Source organism: Gymnoscopelus microlampas (assembly GCF_963454915.1).
Source record: "Gymnoscopelus microlampas genome assembly, chromosome: 19".
In the NCBI taxonomy this organism is placed as follows: Eukaryota; Metazoa; Chordata; class Actinopteri; order Myctophiformes; family Myctophidae; genus Gymnoscopelus; species Gymnoscopelus microlampas.
This window is the reverse complement of record NC_139956.1, coordinates 36,024,709-36,042,943: the sequence shown is the minus strand read 5'-3', so window position 1 is coordinate 36,042,943 and position 18,235 is coordinate 36,024,709. Positions and strand designations below refer to the sequence as shown.

Genomic DNA, 18,235 nt, shown 5'->3' with positions numbered 1-18,235 from the left:
CCACCTCCTCACTACGCTCTGAGTTAAGGAGAAGAGCGGTCTTTCTTTTATTCATGTGCCTCTCTTCCTCTTTTATTTTGGTTTGTTCCGCCCTCATTTAGAAAAAAATGTTTTCATTGCAACAAGTATTAAATAAATACATATGCATAGGTTTTATGAAATGACGATGACATGATGAGTGACTGCATTGGTGTCAGTGTTTGTGACTTTACATTAAACCGTTAAAATGTAAAACAACAGCATAGATATGTAAAGCTTTCTCACAAACAGTGACATGTTCTCTAAATGCTGCTAAAATAATCATATTTGCTTGATGAGTGCACAAACAACTTTGACCCAACACAGGAACTATTGTTATTATATGTTATTGAACGTTTTTGTTTTTTATGTCCGGGTATCTCAGTCTGTATAGTCAGCACTTGCCTTTGGACCACAAGGTCCTGGCATCTATCCTGGGCATCGCCAACTCAGCATAATGAGTATCATGGCTTTGGCAAATCTACTGGTAGATTTAGCGCTCCACCTCAGCAATCCATCTCTCACTATTGTTTTAGACAGTGGTGGGAAAAGCACTCATATTTCTTACTTAGGTAAAAGTATCAATACTTCAATGCAGAAATACTAAATTGACTTCAGTAGAAGTACAAAAGTATTGACATCAAAACACCAAAAGTATAAAGTACTCATTATGCGGAATGTCCCATTTCTACAAGTTTTCAAATTATAAAATGTATACAAATCTTTTGAAAATAGCATATACAAGCACACAATGCGTCGCATAGCGACCCATTGTTATCCTTTGTCTTTCCTTGTAATTTCACCTCAAATGTGGTGTTAGACAGGAGGGATTTCAGAAAAAAGGCCTTCTATAAGGAGGTTAGAGGCATTTGGGGGTAAAAGTTGGGAACAAGGCCATTTTACATAATTCAAGGGTGCTGAATCAGAAAAACACTGTTCCCAAGCAAAATTCTTAGTGCTTAACCTCCTAATTTGCATATCAAAATGGCTGCCGATTTTGAAGTATTTCTTAAATAACTCTATAACAAAGCAATCAAATCTGACAAATACAGTTTATATATTTATATTCTGAGGGTCAGACAATGTGTGGAAGGTATTTATAATGTAATAGATGTAAATAAATGTAAATAATGTAAATAAATATGCAAATTAGAGGCCACTATTACAGAAAACGGTTTCGTACTTAAAGTGATCCATCCGCATCCCCCTTATTTTATTTTATCTCTACTTATCTGTATTTTTACCATCCTTAGGACATCTAAAATAAATATTTAGATGATGTAAAAATCCTGGTACATTTGGCCCCTGATGACCAAAAAATAAATGTGACGTTCCATAAATACGCTATCATGGGGATTTCTATCTTGTATAACTCACCCCCAGGAGGAGTTAGAGCCACAGAACTATAACTGAACACAAACTACTTTCAACACAACTATATAGAGTGGGATGGGGATGGCTAAAGGTACACTTAGATGGCCAACAGGGAAAAAAACTATTGGTCGTGCACACACAAACTATTGCCCGTGTACACAGTGGTTAACCCCAATGGTCTGAGTATCTACAGGGCTGACAAGGGACTAGTACAGCCTAGTACAACCTAATAGAGCCTAGTACAACCTAGTCTTAACTAGTCCAGTCTGTTCCATGCTAGTATAGCCTAAATCGCCGTCCCCTAGTCTGTTCCATCAAAAGGCTGGACTAGGCTATGGGTGTACTAGGCTTTACTGTTGTAGACTCTACTGGTCTCTAAGTCTAATAGACTGTTTTAAATTCCAGTAGGCTGTGCTGGTCTGTACAACGCTATATTAGGCTGTACAAGGCAGATCTGTACTATGGTCTACAAAGGTTCATGCAAAACTATTGCTCGTGCACACACAAGCTATTGTCCGTGTACACAGTGGTTAGTCCCAATGGTCTGAGTATCTACAGGGCTGACAAGAGCCTAGCACAGCCTAATAGAGCCTATTAGAGTCTAGTACAGCCTAGTACAGCCTAATCTATCCTAGTCCAGCCTTATCAGTCCTAGCATAGCCTTGTACCCCCTCCCCTATTCTGTTCTCCCAGAAGGCTGGACTAGGCATGGGTGTACTAGGCTGTACTATACTAGACTCTACTGGTCTATAATAGGCTGTTTTAAGCTCTAGTAGGCTGTGCTAGGCTGTACTAGGCTCTATTAGGCTGTGCAAGGCAGATCTGTACTATGGTCTACAAAGGTTCATGCAAAACTATTGCTTGTGCACACAAAAGCTATTGCCCGTGTACACGGTGGTTAGTCCCTATGGGTTGAGGATCTACAGGGCTGACAAGAGCCTAGCACAGACTAATAGAGCCTATTAGAGTCTGGTACCACCTAGTACAGCCTAACATATCCTAGTACAGCCTTATCAGTCCTACCATAGCCTTGTACCCCCTCCCCTATTCTGTTCTCTCAAAAGGCTGGACTAGTCATGGGTGTACTAGGCTGTACTATACTAGACTCTACTGGTCTATAATAGGCTGTTTTAAGCTCTAGTAGGCTGTGCTAGGCTGTACTAGGCTCTATTAGGCTGTGCAAGGCAGATCTGTACTATGGTCTACAAAGGTTCATGCAAAACTATTGCTCGTGCACACACAAGCTATTGCCCGTATACACAGTGGTTAGTCCCTATGGGTTGAGGATCTACAGGGCCGACAAGAGCATAGTACAGCCTAATATAGCCTATTAGAGTCTAGTACAGCCTAGTACAGCCTCATCTATCCTAGTCCAGCCTGTTCCATGCTAGTATAGCCTATACCACCCTCCCCTAGTCTGTTCTCCCAAAAGGCTGGACTAGTCTTGGATGTACTAGGCTGTACTGTACTAGACTCTACTGGTCTTTAATAGGCTTTTTAGTGGCGCTAGCCGCTCCATACCTGACTTTGTCCGTGTGCGTCAACGTTCTGATTGGTCAGGTGCGTCAACAAAGTGATTGGTCAAGCTTCACGTGACACATGGCTATAAGCACATTATAAACACATATCGATGACAAAATGTATCAAAGGCGCCGCTACCTTCACACAGGGTGTGATTTTTTAATCTCTAGTAGGCTTTGCTAGGCTGTACTAGGCTATATTAGGCTGTACAAGGCAGATCTGTACTATGGTCTACAAAGGTTCATGCAAAACTATTGCTCGTGCACACACAAGCTATGGCCTGTGTACACAGTGGTTAGTCCCTATGGTCTGAGTATCTACAGGGCTGACAAGGGACTAGTAAAGCCTAAAAGAGAGTATTAGAGTCTGGTACAACCTAGTACAACCTACTCTAGCCTAGTCCAACCTGTTCCATGCTAGTATAGCCTATAGAAATGATTTCATGTGCATGCCATAAGCAATGCACAACACGTCGTTGCAAATGCCGGAAATCTGGGTTACGATGCACAGCCATGTGTGCATGTCAGCAACGGAGTGATGATCAACCTCCTTGTATGAATGTGGTCTAGTGTCTAGACTTTCGTTCAACAATGGCCAATACAGTATCTTTAGAGTAATAAACCGTTATCTGTTATGGGGGCCGCTATTTTGCATATTTCGGAGTAGGCTGATTATTATATTATATTATATTATCATATTATATTACTTACAAATTCTTTACTCACATTGTAGAAACTGTATATAGACACTTCATTTGTCAATTTTGCTTGCCTGGCCACAGACTTATTGAAGATAAAGGTGCGAATTTGCCAATTTGGCAGCCATTCAGATATGCAGATTAGAAGGTCAAAAACTAAACATTTAGCATGGGGAAAAAGTATGTATTTTAGATGTCCTAAGGATGGCAAAAATACAGATAATTAGAAACAAAATAAGGGGGATGCACCTTTTGCACCGTTTGAGTACTACGGTACATCATTTTATGTAATGGTGGCCTCTAATTTGCATATTTATTTACATTTATTTACATTTATTACATTACAAATATCTTCCACACATTGTATGACCCTCAGAACATAAATATATACACTTTATTTGTCAGATTTGCTTGCTTTGTTATAGAGTTGTTTAAGAAATACTTCAAAATCGGCAGCCATTTTGATATGCAAATTAGGAGGTTAAGCACTAAGAATTTTGCTTGGGAACAGTGTTTTTCTGATTCAGCACCCTTGAATTATGTAAAATGGCCTTGTTCCCAACTTTTACCCCCAAATGCCTCTAACAATCACATATTTCAGAAATCCCACCGGTCTATGTATTTCCAAACAGTGTTCATACTGTTTTCTGGCCTTTCTTCACAAAGGTCAAGCCAAATCGTGATTGGCCAAATCGTTGCCCAATCATGCTCAGGTTTGCTGGTCTTGTGAACCCCAACCAATCATATCAGGGGAGAGGTGCAGTGTAGCAGGAATGACCACAGGAATGTTAAACCACAGCTAATGAGACGAGGTGAGACAACATTATTGAGTTTGGGAAGAGACATTAAGAGACAAAAGCCATACAATGTCCATGCAGAATAGACAGCTGCACAGTGATGGCTGAAATCTCAACAAGCAACATGACTGTTTTTTTTTTCATAAAGATGGGTGTTAAAGTTAAGACGGACACTTCCCCTCCTATCGTGTGTGTGAAGAGAGGAACTGGTCACAGCTTTGTCCCACTTTGAAGAAAGGGAACTTGGAAAGACGGTTTCTGACAAACCACAAATCATCTGACAAGACGTTTTCCAAGAAAAAAGGAACTGAAATGTCAACCATAATGTATCTATGTAAGGTACATGAAACTGCAAGTGCTGTCATCAGCATTTTAGAAGTCTCACACTTTCTTCAGAATTAATCTGGCCTTTATTATTCATAGTATTTACTTATTCTATAGGTTTTTATTATTAAATCATTTACATATATTTGCATTATTCTGATTATAAGTCTATAATGAGATGTAAAGCAGTGGTGGTTTCCACTGTCTGGTGATGGTAGATCTCACCAGCATTGGATCAGATCTTGTGTCAGAACCCTGACAGTACACACGTGTTCTCAGGTTGGGACCCAAAAGATAAAGCTGGTGTCTTCCTGAAATCCAAGTGAATAAAAATATGAATTGTCGTAACATCTAAATTATTCAACCATCAATACAGACAAATAGGCCTACCCATGAATTGTGCGCTCATGTATACAGACAGACACAACCCTCCACATTGAATTGTTCATGATGCTAACAATGTAACCTTAGTGAGACACACCAGTAGGCACCCTCCGTAGAGTGCAGATCTCCACCAGGCAGGGTGGCCTAACCATGGCTATAGTGTCACCTGTACCCTATTTTTGTCTATATCAGGCCAGACAGCCGAATGCCGGAGTGTTTGCTCCTGTCTGTCCGTCTGTGTGTCCGTGTCAGTGTGTGTGTTTGTGAACAATAGTTTGACCTGAAACGTGAAAATGTGAAACTTTGTACGCACACACTCGGTAGGCCTAGGAAGGACCTTCACTTCCCAATCGACCTCATGATGGTTTAACACCATTGGTTAAACAAAACAAAATATGTTAAGGACATGAAGAATTTGGCATGTGTGTGTATAGGTATGTGTAATATACTCTATATCATGACTAGGGTCCGACCGATATGGATTTTTGTGACCGATACCGATAACCGATTTTAGAGAGGGGGCAATCACAGATAGATAACCGATATGCTGCCGATATAGTGATTTTCTTTTTTTAGCTGGAATTACATTTTTTTGTGTGGATTGTTGCATTATGCAACGGTACAGTCACAGTGACAGTAGTACAGACAGCTGCTTTCGTAAACCAATGTCTTTATTCAAGACTTTTAAAAACATTGTTTAACTTGCAGTCACGTTGTCTGAGAAAGACTTTGTCCTTTTTTCAGTCATCTGTGTGATAAAGGAAAGAAAAATATTTTATTTAAGCTAGGTATTTTTAATGTAGATATAGAACAGTTCATTTACTGTGCTCTGAAAAGTAACAAACTTTACAGTTGCAATGCAGGCAGTGGAGTAGACTAGTAACTAGACTAGAATGTGCCAAATATGGGCGTTCCTGTCTATCTCCTGGTGGGTCAGTGGTGTAAAGTAACTAAGTACATTTACTCAAGTACTGTACTCAAGTAAAATGTTGAGGTATTGTTACTTCAATGGAGTATTTTCAATACTTTTACTTCTACTCCATCTCAGTGGCAAATATTATATTTTTACTCCGCTACAATTATTTGAAAACTTTAGTTAATAGTTACTTTGTAGATTTAGATCATTACAAAACACACATTAACCACTTCAGCCCTATATACATTTCGGACATTTGAAAATAGCTGATCTACAAGCTTGTAGATCTTCTATTTTCAAATGATTTTTATACACGGTGTGTGAGTCTGTGTTTGTCCGGTCTGGTCGTGTGCACGCCAACTAGTCCTGCATGGCAGCTTCAAATAAAGCGTGAGATGTGGGATAATTTTTCAAATTGTGCAACACAAGTATGCTTATCACTCGTCGTCAACATCAGTGATGTCAAATCACATTAAAGCGAGACACCCGGTCCCAAAGACTGCCTGACAGAATGGCAGACTTCACCGTGAAACCTCACCATTGTGATGACTGGCGAGCAGAAAAGATCACTGCTTTGACAGCCAAGATGTTAGCCTAAGATATTATGCCAACTATTAGCGTTGTCGAGGGGAAAGGCTTCCGTGAGCTGATGGCATTTCCAGAATACACCGGGCCCTAGTCGCCAAACAATGACAGCGCGACGACGAGATAGAGAACGTACACTGAGGTAAAATGGAACAATTGCCCCAAACACACTTGGGCCCATTTTTACTGAGGTTACGTGTAGGAGTACTGGGTGGCAACCGTTCCCAGGCCTCCGGGTTTGATCCGGGGCGACCGTGTTTTAGGGCGAGCACCTCGCTGAGGTTACCGGAACGCTCTGTAAGATGTTATAAAAGTTTATATCCAAGCCATGAGGCAATATAGCTACATATTGTTGAACGTGTTGTGTTCTTACTATTATTATTTGGCATCGGGACGGAGAGCTCAGTCTGACAATATTCTAATTTGTCAAACAACATCAGCCTCGTTAGTAAGGCTGCTGTAGCCTACGGATTAAACAAGTGTTCTGTGTTTGGTTTAATTAACACATGTTTACAAAATAAAGTCACATTTTTATTATTATTAGGGCTTTGATGCAAATTCTAAACATGATGGATGCAGCTGCAGAAGTTATGGTGCAAAGAACGATCAGTAAGCAGCAAAAAACACAGCGAAAAAAGAAAAAGAAAAGTTCATTTTTTTATTATCGGGAGAAATTTCACCGATACAATATGATCCGATATGACAAAATAAGACCATATTGGGTACCGATACACTAATCATGACTGAAAACATATTGCATAGATGAGGTGTGATGATGATATACAACATTTACATCGTCACCAGCGCAGAAATATCTAAATAGAGATATTAAAATGACAGAAAATTGTCGTCATCATCATCATCATTACTTTGGGTTCAAAGTAGTGCAACACATGTGTTAAATGTGTTATAGCAGTCTTGGTTTTCACTGCTCTGTAGTATTGCTTGTATATCTGTTATCTGTCATCTGTAGCAGAAAATCTAATATTGCAGACCAGGAAAATATTAAAGGTAGGCCTACATGTCAACTGACCAAGCAAAAAAATAATACTAATACTAATAATAAATAGTAAATAGGTCTGTATTGCACATCCCCCATGTGCCCATTGCTTGTACATGCTGGGCTTTCCTTGTCATTTCACCTCAAATGTGATGTATTTCCAAACAGTACTCATGCTGTTTTCTGGCCTTTCTAGACAAAAGTCAAGCCAAATCGTTGTCCAATCATGCTCAGGTTTGCTGGTCTGAATGTGAACCCCAACCAATCATATCAGGGGAGCAGTGCAGTGCAGCAGGAATGGCCCTGGCAGCATATCTTGGTCCACTGGTGTGTAACCTGTTCAGTACTAGAGTATTACTACTGTTAAACCACAGCTAATGAGACGAGATGACTATTGATGATTATTGAGAATGAGTTTGGGAAGAGACATTAAGAGACAAAAGCCATACAATGTCCATGCAGAATAGACAGCTGCACTGTGATGGCTGAAATCTCAACTAGCAACTTGACTTTTTTTTTTTTTTCATAAAGATGGTTAAAGTTAAAGTTAAGACGGACACTTCACCTCCTACTGTATCGTGTGTGTGAAGAGAGGAACTGGTCACAGCTTTGTCCCACTTTGAAGAAAGGGAACTTGGAAAGAAGCTTACTGACAAACCACAAATCATCTGACAAGACGTTTTCCAAGAAAAAAAGGAACTGAAATATTAACCATATGTATTTATGTACAGTACATGAAACTGCAAGTGCTGTCATCAGCTTTTTAGAAGTCGCACACTTTCTTCAGAATGCCTTTATTATTCATATTATTGACTTATTCTATAGGTTTTTATTATTAAATGATTTACTTATATTTGCATTATTCTGATTATAAGTCTATAATGAGATGTACTCGCCTGGCAGGTATAGCCTACAGTTTAAAAGAGGCTCTGAGAGTATAGCCTCTCAGTTTATGTGCACGCTCGTGGGGGCTCAACTCGAATCAAGCACCCCCGGCAGCTTTTGTAGCTTGGTAAAAGATGCGAATGGGGCAACTAATGTATGATACGTGGGCCCCCAAATCTGAGATTTTCAGCACTACGTGAGTGAGTAGTTTTATTTTTAAAGAATATAAAATATCGCACTTAATAGAAAGGTATCAATTATATATGGCCTTGTTGAAAACAAGGGGGGGGGCGGAGGGGTATGGCCAGCAGTGGACCTTGGTAAGTTTTCTCTAAAAGGGAACTTGGAAAGACCCTTTCTGTGAAACCACAGATCATTTGACAAGACGTTTCCAGCCAACAGGGAACTGAGAAAAAGCAGAAAGGAACTGTCATCAGCATTTTGCCTTTATTATCATATTTAACTTCTGACTTAATGTTAGGTTTTTATGATTAAATTATTGACGTATACTATGTTCGATAAGTTACTAAGGATCTATTCTCTTTTTTGTCAGACAAATCTGTACTCATCGTTTATGTGCAATAAATTGACGGTGAGGACTTGAAACAAGGCATTTTAATATCTGCCCTTTCTGTCCACAGCAACAACAGGTCAAGATATTTTCATAGCTGTGGATTCTTATCTTGTCTTTCAAGAATGGTGTTGCATGCTGCACTGAATCTCCACCTACATATCATGCAGAGCAAAGACACTTCCGAAGCCTTTGGGTGAACTGATGTACAGAATTGGAAAATTGTCAAAAGGGTAACTGGAACAATTTGCATTGATGATGCAACAGTAAGGTGGCACTGTACTGGAGTCATGTACAGAGTTTACCGGACACATGGACTGTGTCCGAAATCACTCCTCCCTATTCATCGGGTCAAGGTTTCTGTCTTTGTGAGGGGCACTCGGGTGGTGCAGTGGTAAAGGTGGTAAACCACCGCAGAGGTTGTGGGTTCAAATCCAGCATGGTGCATCCGGCTTTGTCGAGTGTCTACACAAACACAATTGGCCCGTGTTCTGGGGAGGGAAGCCGGGCAGGGAGGGTGATAAACACAGTGTCATCTTCTAATTCATGCTGCTCTCTCATATAGTTTAGTTTTTGCTGCTGATGTATAATCAATAATATGTCCTCTCAGCACAGCCTACCAGGTGTTCTATTAAACTATAAGTACTGTTCAACTTCTGTTTGAATAAACCTTCTAAACTCTGTTTCATCTAGTAGTGAAACATTCACCCACCACAAGGTGGTGCTAGAATATTTCTATCATTTCCATGCTGCTGACAAGGCTCAGTAAATGTTGCATACAGACAGTGGTGTAAAGTAACTAAGTGCATTTACTCAAGTAATGTACTTGAGTCCAATTTTGAGGTTTTTTTTTTTTTTACTCTATTGGGGTACTTACTTTCAATATTTTTACTTCTAATCCAGTAACTCCACTACATCACGCACCTTTTATCTTATCTCAGGTACCATGTGTGAATATATACACAACTTGTTTTTGTTTTTTTTTGTTCTCTTGTTTGATCTCCTTTCCCCCTCCGCCCCCCCCCCCCCCCCCCCTCTTCTTCTTCTTCTTATTTTTTCTATGGAAATAACGATACGATGGGAACTATGCACGAAAACAAATTCCACCCACTGTTTTACTTCTGTAAACGAGTGATGTGACAATAAAGCTGATTCTGATTCTGATTCTGATTATAAACATGCCATTTGAGTGCATTATACGGTCTTATGAATGTGATTGTAGTTAATGATAGATAAACCAATAACAATAATAAACAACTTTATTTGTAAGTCAAATCCATACGTACAAAACATGCAGCTCAAACTGCTTCACATTAAAGAAATAAGAAAAACTCAAAGACAGATTAAAAGGAAGCAAACAAGAATAATGTTGCACAGCTGAAATTGATAACCACGTTCTCCCTGGCATGACAAACAAAACAAAACAAAACAAAACAAAACAAAACCACAACCACAACAACAACAACAAACTAAAAAACAAAGCTGCTCTACAAGCTCACAATGTAACGTGATGTGTTGTGTGACTGAGCTTGCATGTATATTGGCTATTTTTGAATAGTTGAAGTATAAAATAGGGCTTCAGAGGTTATTTAAAGTGTCACTATGTAAAAATAAATACATGAATACATTTACATTTTGTCCAATCTGTATGGTAGAGTATGTTAATACAATTGGGGTGGTTGTATTTTGTCTCCCTGCTCTTCTATTGAGACGTTTAGATTGTGTCAAAGGTCATGTCTCACCTAGACACAGGATCTGACACAAATTTTGACCTGAAGGCCAAGATTAAAATGACTGAGCAAGTAGTCAGGCTCTATTAGCTCAACGGTAAAAATCTGGGGTAGAAGAGGAAAGTTACTGCAGAGGAAAGTTACTGCAGCTTTAATGCACATTATCAATCAATGAGAAAGTTGACTGGAAAATAAAATGCCTAAAATTGTAAGAAATAGATGACAGATCCTGTATCATACAAATACAAAATAAATATTTTAATCTACATGTTATCAAAATAGATCAGATGGCTATTGGATTAATGTTATTCACAATAGGCTCCCCTTTAACTAAATCATGGAAATATGGATACAAATGTAATTGTAATGTAATGTATACAGTGCATATTGTGTAGAACTGCAAAGCAGACAAACTAAAGCAAAACACCCAAACTACCACATGCAAACACAGCCATCATGTAGCTGTACCAACACACCAGCTAACTGATACATGGTGAACATGATGGTTTCAGCACATAACCTCACCGGTTTCAACCAGCTGATGGTGGTCATGTTGTTGAGCACTCAGGGGAGAACCAGTTGGTGGTTAAAAGTCTGTTGCTCAGGCCTGGGCCGTAGCGTGATGGTCCAGGCACCCTAGGCTGCAATGCCAGCTTGACCGCGTGTCGCGGGTTTGACTCCCCTTCCCGATGACCTTTGCTGCATGTCAAAAAAGTCTGTTGCTCATGGACTCCTGGGCTCGTCACTTCAGCACAGAACTCTCTCACAGATCCAAGGATTAAATGCGTCACAGATTCTGTCATTCCATCCTCTTTTAGGAACAGAAGTCCCGTTAAAAATATGATACTCAGCACAGTCCTGTTGTTCATGAGTGATGGGCTCTTTGTTATTAGGCTGACCAGGGAGCCAGTACCTGGAGAAGTAAGAAGACTTGATTTATTACAATACATTAATGTTTTTTATTTGTTATTATGACCTCAAATGATATTCTAGATATTAGATGCAAATTAACTGGATAGTGAAGCAGACAACATACACATGATGTCTTAGAGACACTGTAGTAGGTTTGCATTTTATAATATAATTGAATGATGCCTGGAGAAGGTCACACGACCAAAAGCTTGCATTAAACTCAGATATCTGCACAGTGTTTAAACTCAGACATCTGCACAGTGTTTTAAGCTTGCATTAAACTCAGATATCATTATACCATTTAGATGAATTTACAATGAAGATAAGTCTTACGTTGGTGCGGTCAGTGGCGTTCCATCCACCCACTTGTATGTTCTTTCATCTTCTCTGTCGGTCAAACCCAGCCACACTCTCTTGTTTAAACGTTCAACAAAGTCCTGGACAGAAAAGCTGCTGGTTACTGATGTACAAACTGACTTGTGTCTCCACAAAGAATCATTGTACAAGAAGCATGTCTTCCCTCTGTCTTCCCTCATTGTATTTTATTTTTTGGCCATGCACCATATTTATATTTTACATTGTAGATTTGATATTGCAATGCCTTCGTTGTTTCCCTTATTTATTAACTTTTTCTCTATTCTTTACCCCTAGAGTATGAAACCTTTCTGGAAAATGCTATTTTCATTTTGGGAACTTGTACAAAAACATAATAACTTCACCCCCTCTTTTACATCTGTACATTAGTGATGTGGCAATGAAATTGAAGCTGAAGTTGAAAGTGGAATAAGTTACAACATGCACATGTGTGTGTGTGTGTACACACACACACACACACACACACACACACGCACGCACACGCACACGCACACGCACACGCACACGCACACGCACACACACACACACACACACACACACACACACACCATACCTGTTTTTCTTGCCTGTTTATGACAATGAGATCAGATTGTCTCTCTCTACACCACTGTCTGCTATCCTCCCAATTCTTCTCCTCAGTAGAGATGTAATAACAACCTCTGTCAAATGCCTGCCATCCAGGTGATTCTAACAATAAAACAATAAAGTTAGCCACTGTTCTTTCATTTGCTCAATTTACTGACAAATGATGAACATCATGATTTAACAATGAATAAAAAACAGTGATGTCTCACTGACCACAGAGCCTCATCTTCATGTTATCTCTCTCTTCGGTCACGTTGTTATACATGTTCTGTAACTGGTCAAAACTGGCCTGTAACTGATCTTTCTGTCCAGTAAGGTAGTTATGTCCGGTCTGTAACTGGTCAAAACTGGTCTGTAACTGGTCTTTCTGTTTAGTCAAATCGTTGTGTCTGTTCTGTAACTGGTCAAAACTGGTCTGTAACTGGTCAAAACCGGTCTGTATCTGATCTTTCTGTTCAGTCAGTCGGTCGTGTCTGTTCTGTAGCTGGTCAAAACGGGTCTGTAACTGGTCTCGGCCTTCAGTCAGGTTGTTGTTGCTGGCCTGCAGTTGGTGGTAACTGATCACTAGCTGGTCTCTCGCCACCATGTAGGACTGATCTGTATGGAAACAATATTTACAAAATGGGATATCAGCTATTTAAAACAATGCACACACATACTGCAGTCCAATGCTAGCAGCAACGCATATTCCATGCTAGCATAATGTATAATTCGTACGCAGTGGTGTAAAGTAACACACATTTACTCCACAGGTACTCCATCACCATTAACTTCCTGCTTAGCGTATTTGGGGAAATGGCTGTATCTTTTTTTCTCCCTGCTTTTTTGACGAGACATGCTATATTCAACGGCCTGTAACAAACAAACGGGGGTCGCAATGACTTTGTTTTTTTTCTTGCGGAAGCACAGTGAAACCCTCCGTGTTTAGCAACCATCAGGGGATCGATCGTACTGCATATACATATTATGTAACTAGTTGAAAAGGTAAGTAAAACGAAAATAAATCGCTGGCAGTGGGTGATGTATTTATTTCAATATATCTGGCAGTCAAAGAGTTAAGCTTTTGGTCACCAGGCGAAGACTCTGAGCCACTACTGCGGCATGTTCTCAAAGCGTTCATTTGGCTTTATTTCCACACCAAAAGACATGCATCTTCTTCTTCTATCAGCTAATTCCCATCAGGGTTCCCATCGGTTTTCTGCATCTTCCTCGCTCACACCAGCCACCTGCATGTCCTCTCTCACTTCATCCATAAACCTCCTCTTTTCCTCCTACCTGGCAGCTCCATCTTCATCATCCTTCTCCCAATGTACCCCTCATCCCTCCTCTGCACAAACCATCTCAACCTCACCTCTCTTGTTTTATCCCCAAACCTTCCAACCTTGGCTGATCCGCCTCCTTTCTTTTTGTCAGTGCCATTGTTCCCAAGCCGTACAGCATGACTGGTCTCACTACCTGTCACTCTTGCTGGCACCCTTCTGTCACAGATAACTCCTGACACTTTCCTTCATGCGTTACACCCATATGAGCCGCATTTTGCGTGTCTTACATAAGCGCCTTATGACTTAACTTAAGACCTGGAGGTGTGACCGGTGCTGTTTGACCACTCAAAATAGTGAACCAGCATTGGTCACGCCTCCAGGTCTTAAGTTAAGTCATAAGACCTGGTACTTAAGACACGCAAAATAGGGCCCATAGACGTAAACAAATATGGACAGCGTTCACCTCTCGTCCACACGCCCCATTTACTTTGGATAGGTATTTAAACTTGTTTACCTTCGCACTTCTACTCCACTCATGCACACATATTCTGTCTTACTCAAGCCCCCAAGGACTGCAGAGGATTATCGAAGCCATAAATCTGGTATTGCAAGACTTCTAAATGTAGGATGCTACTTGCTTATATCGTCTGAAACGCAAGTGTGCCCGCTCTAGTGGCTCCAACGTCACAACGCCTCGCACTGCGAGGCGCTGTGAACTTGCATATCGGCTATTTTCACAATGTTTTGCAATTTGTCCACTCTCTAGGACAGTTATGTCGTATATCTGTATAGTGACAGACCTGGGAATCTGTCGATTTGGTTTCTAGTGTAAGTAACAGGACTTTATAGCCCGGGATCCCCGGAAATCCCTCAAGAAACTCTGAACCACTTTGATAATGTATACATAAGAAATCCTCGGAGGAAGTCTATCGCATGACAAGTAAGTGCCTCTGCAAACCACTGGCAGATGTGCAAAGCGTTTTTCTTTTGCCCAGTCACGGCCATAAAACTGCTGAAGCTGCATTTTTTTGGGGGGGCGTTGTTAGTCTGCCTCTGTTAATCACACTGGGAGCCTTGTAACGCCTGCAGCTCATTAGCAGTGGTGGAAAAGTAACTAAGTACATACAATTGTAACATCAAACTGAAAAGAAATGTCATGTAGGATGAGATATATCTGAACGGTGGAAGACCATATGCCAGCATAGTCAGACCTCAGACCTGTGTGTGTGTGTGTGTGTGTGTGTGTGTGTGTGTGTGTGTGTGTGTGTGTGTGTGTGTGTGTGTGTGTGTGTGTGTGTGTGTGTGTGTGTGTGTGTGTGTGTGTGTGTGTGTGTGTGCGCGCACTCATGTATGTGTGAGAGACATTCTGCATAGAGACAGATTATGCCATTGAGACTGGGTACATATCTGTGTAATTTTAGATTTCTTTGGCTATTAAAAAACAGCAGATATACAAGCTCATAGCGCGGCACCGAGTGCCCCACCATGAACTTGTATATCTGTTATTGTAGATCTGCTCTGAGAAATCATGTTTTTTTCAGAAACCATGGATTTAGAATACATTTGTAGATGCGTTCCGATTGAATAGGTTATAAAGGCTTGGTTTCTCAGTCCACACACACACACATGACTTATGCACTCAAAAAAAGAAAACACGGCCCCCCCCACTCATGCACCGCCCACTGAAGGACAATATCAGTCACCACAGAACCAGGGACGTGTGTTTTTCCAATGAGTCTAACATGGTTAGAAATGGAGTTTGAACTTACAATGGGTTCATATAGCAAGGGCAAAAAAAGAATATAAAACAATCTAAATATTGAATCAGGCCACTTTATCCGGGGTGCACACAAAAGACGCATTGCAAGCAATCGCAAGCAATGCAATGAATGTGCAATGCAAACGTCTACAGTGGATAACATGTCTGAAACAACACATGTGTGCATAGAACGTGCTTGCCCGCACATGCTGTACGGGGGGAATGCACATCTGCTTGCCTCTACACGTCTTGCGTCTGACACAAAGCATTTGCTTTAGTCGGATCGTTGCTGTCGGGGCAGAAGCCTCTCATCTCCATGTTCTGACTTTTTGTGTTTTTTTTCCTGTGAATGAACTTACCGCCCTACTTGATCACACTATAGGTGGAAAAAGTAGTCAAATGTTTTACTTAAGTAAAAGTATCAATACTGCAATGTAGAAGTACTCTGTTAGAAGTAAAAGTCCGGAATAAAAAATGTACTTGAGTAAAAGTACAAAAGGGAAATACTAATTTACAGTAAAGTAAAAGTACCTCCAGGAAAAAAACAACAACAAAAAAGTTTGGGAACCACTGATTTACAGTGAGCATGTACAGTAACTGGCTGAGAGTTGGAGCTTTGTGAATGCATGCAGGTCATGACCTCCTGGATACCAACTGCATCTCCTGGACTACATGCTGCAACAACTTTCATCCTCGGTGACACAATGACTGTATGTCAAGTGCTTTTGTGCTCTTTTGTTTTAGTCACCAAATAAAATCAATAAAGAGAAGAAAATACTAAACGCATGTTGGATCATCTTAGATACGTGTATAAAACATTGTAATGAAATACATTGTTATGAAACACATTGTTATGAAACATGGACTTACAGAGATAGAGTGGGATAGCAACGTTGAGGAGAGCTAGAACAGCACAAAGCAATCCAACACCGACTCCAACTCGCCCGTATAGTCTTAAGTCTGGTTGACACACACCCACACACAGACACAAGCACACACGCACGTGCACAAGCGCACACACACATATACACACACACCCACACGCGCACACACACGCTCACACGCACACGCACGCACGCACACACACACACACACACACACACACACACACACACACACACACACACACACACAGAGAGAGAGAGAGAGAGAGAGAGAGAGAGAGAGAGAGAGAGAGAGAGAGAGAGAGAGAGAGAGAGAGAGAGAGAGAGAGAGAGAGAGAGAGAGAGAGAGAGAGAGAGAGTATAGATCAGTTGAAATCTTTGAACTTTTTGAATAACAAGTTAGAAAGTATATTTGGTAAGACTTTCTAAGCCCACGTCTATAGATTAAGAACATGCTTAAAATGCATTATAATGCTTAACTATGTGTAATTACAGTTAGCTGTTACTGTAAGCATGCAATAGTATTATACCACTTATTATAACACAATATAAAGCATTTGTAATGATGACTTGTAAGGTAAAGTATCATAATAAGTCATACTTGCTGGAAATAGTGTGATTATAAATCACTATTCAGTGGTCATTGGGGGGTTTTAAGTAAAGTGAAAAAGAATAGCATTAAATCTATGCAAGAACAACACACACAATACTAATGCTCCAGGAATGTCATCACTTTAGTTATGGCACCAAATAACCACTTAACTCAATCACACTGCAATGCATTATAACAATGACTATAAAGGATTATAAATTATAAATGATATGATCCTTGCAAAGAAAAAGAGTGTAAAGTAATTGTGCCATGCAATAAGCCATCATAAAATACTTCATGTGTTATAATTATTGCTATGAAGCATGATGAATATGTGAGTGCTTTTAACTTTAGGCGTACAGAGCTATGAGCAAATTATAATAAGTATGTGTATGATGCATTATAGATCATGGGTTTCATCAGACAGTCATATGTTCTGTGATTCATAATTCCAATAGCATCTCTTACCAGACTGCAATATCTTCTGTGGATCTTTCTCCTGAGCTGTGGTCTCGGTATCAAGATTCAAGTCAAGGCAAGTCTTGGAGTCCGAATCTTCTTCATTCATTTGGAGCTCAAGGTGTTCATAATGCCCAACCACAGCCATTTCTATACCTTGTTATGACACTAATGCTTCTTGGAGCTATCTATCTGAACATGGTGCACCTCTTAACATGACATAACATTTTTTTTAAATGCTGATGACGGCACTTGACCCATTTCAGTTCTTTTGTTTCTGTTTTCTGAGCTCAGTGAGTTCACATGATCTGGGGTTTGTCAGAAAGTGCCTTTTCTCCTCCAAGGTCCCTTTTCTTCCCTCTCTCCCCGTGCTGGCAGTGACTGCCTTGGTTTTTATTGGTGAAACCGAGTCACGTGACGTGGCAGCCAAATTGATACCACACAGCCTCCTTTTGGCTGAAGTTTCTCCGAGGATGATGGAACAAAATGTACATTTAATTAACCCATTAAGACCTCGAACGCATCAGCGTCATTTTAAGATTTCTTTGGCTATTCAAAAATAGCAGAATCAGTAAAAGTACCATGCGGAATGTGTAGCCAAATTA

At 40.2% G+C, this 18,235-nt stretch overlaps 1 protein-coding gene across 1 annotated transcript; it reads right to left on the bottom strand.

The window, feature by feature from the left end:
* Positions 1-11,516: 11,516 nt before the first annotated feature.
* On the bottom strand, positions 11,517-17,809 carry LOC311035550 (uncharacterized protein). The gene is made up of 6 exons (XM_084043825.1): positions 17,640-17,809; positions 16,566-16,655; positions 12,888-13,271; positions 12,643-12,776; positions 12,048-12,151; positions 11,517-11,715 (listed from the first exon to the last, which is right to left on the bottom strand). The coding sequence occupies exons 1-6, from the start codon at positions 17,776-17,778 to the stop codon at positions 11,550-11,552; spliced, it is 1,017 nt and encodes a 338-aa protein (XP_083899951.1). The 5' UTR covers positions 17,779-17,809; the 3' UTR covers positions 11,517-11,549.
* Positions 17,810-18,235: the final 426 nt, after the last annotated feature.

Coding starts and splice junctions, on each gene's coding strand:
- LOC311035550 (XM_084043825.1), bottom strand. CDS start 17,778: ATGGCTGTGGTTGGGCATTATGAACACCTTGAGCTCCAAATGAATGAA. Junction 16,656..17,639: donor ACAGAAGATATTGCAGTCTG/GTAAGAGATGCT, acceptor TGTGTCAACCAG/ACTTAAGACTATACGGGCGA. Junction 13,272..16,565: donor TGCTATCCCACTCTATCTCT/GTAAGTCCATGT, acceptor GTTTCCATACAG/ATCAGTCCTACATGGTGGCG.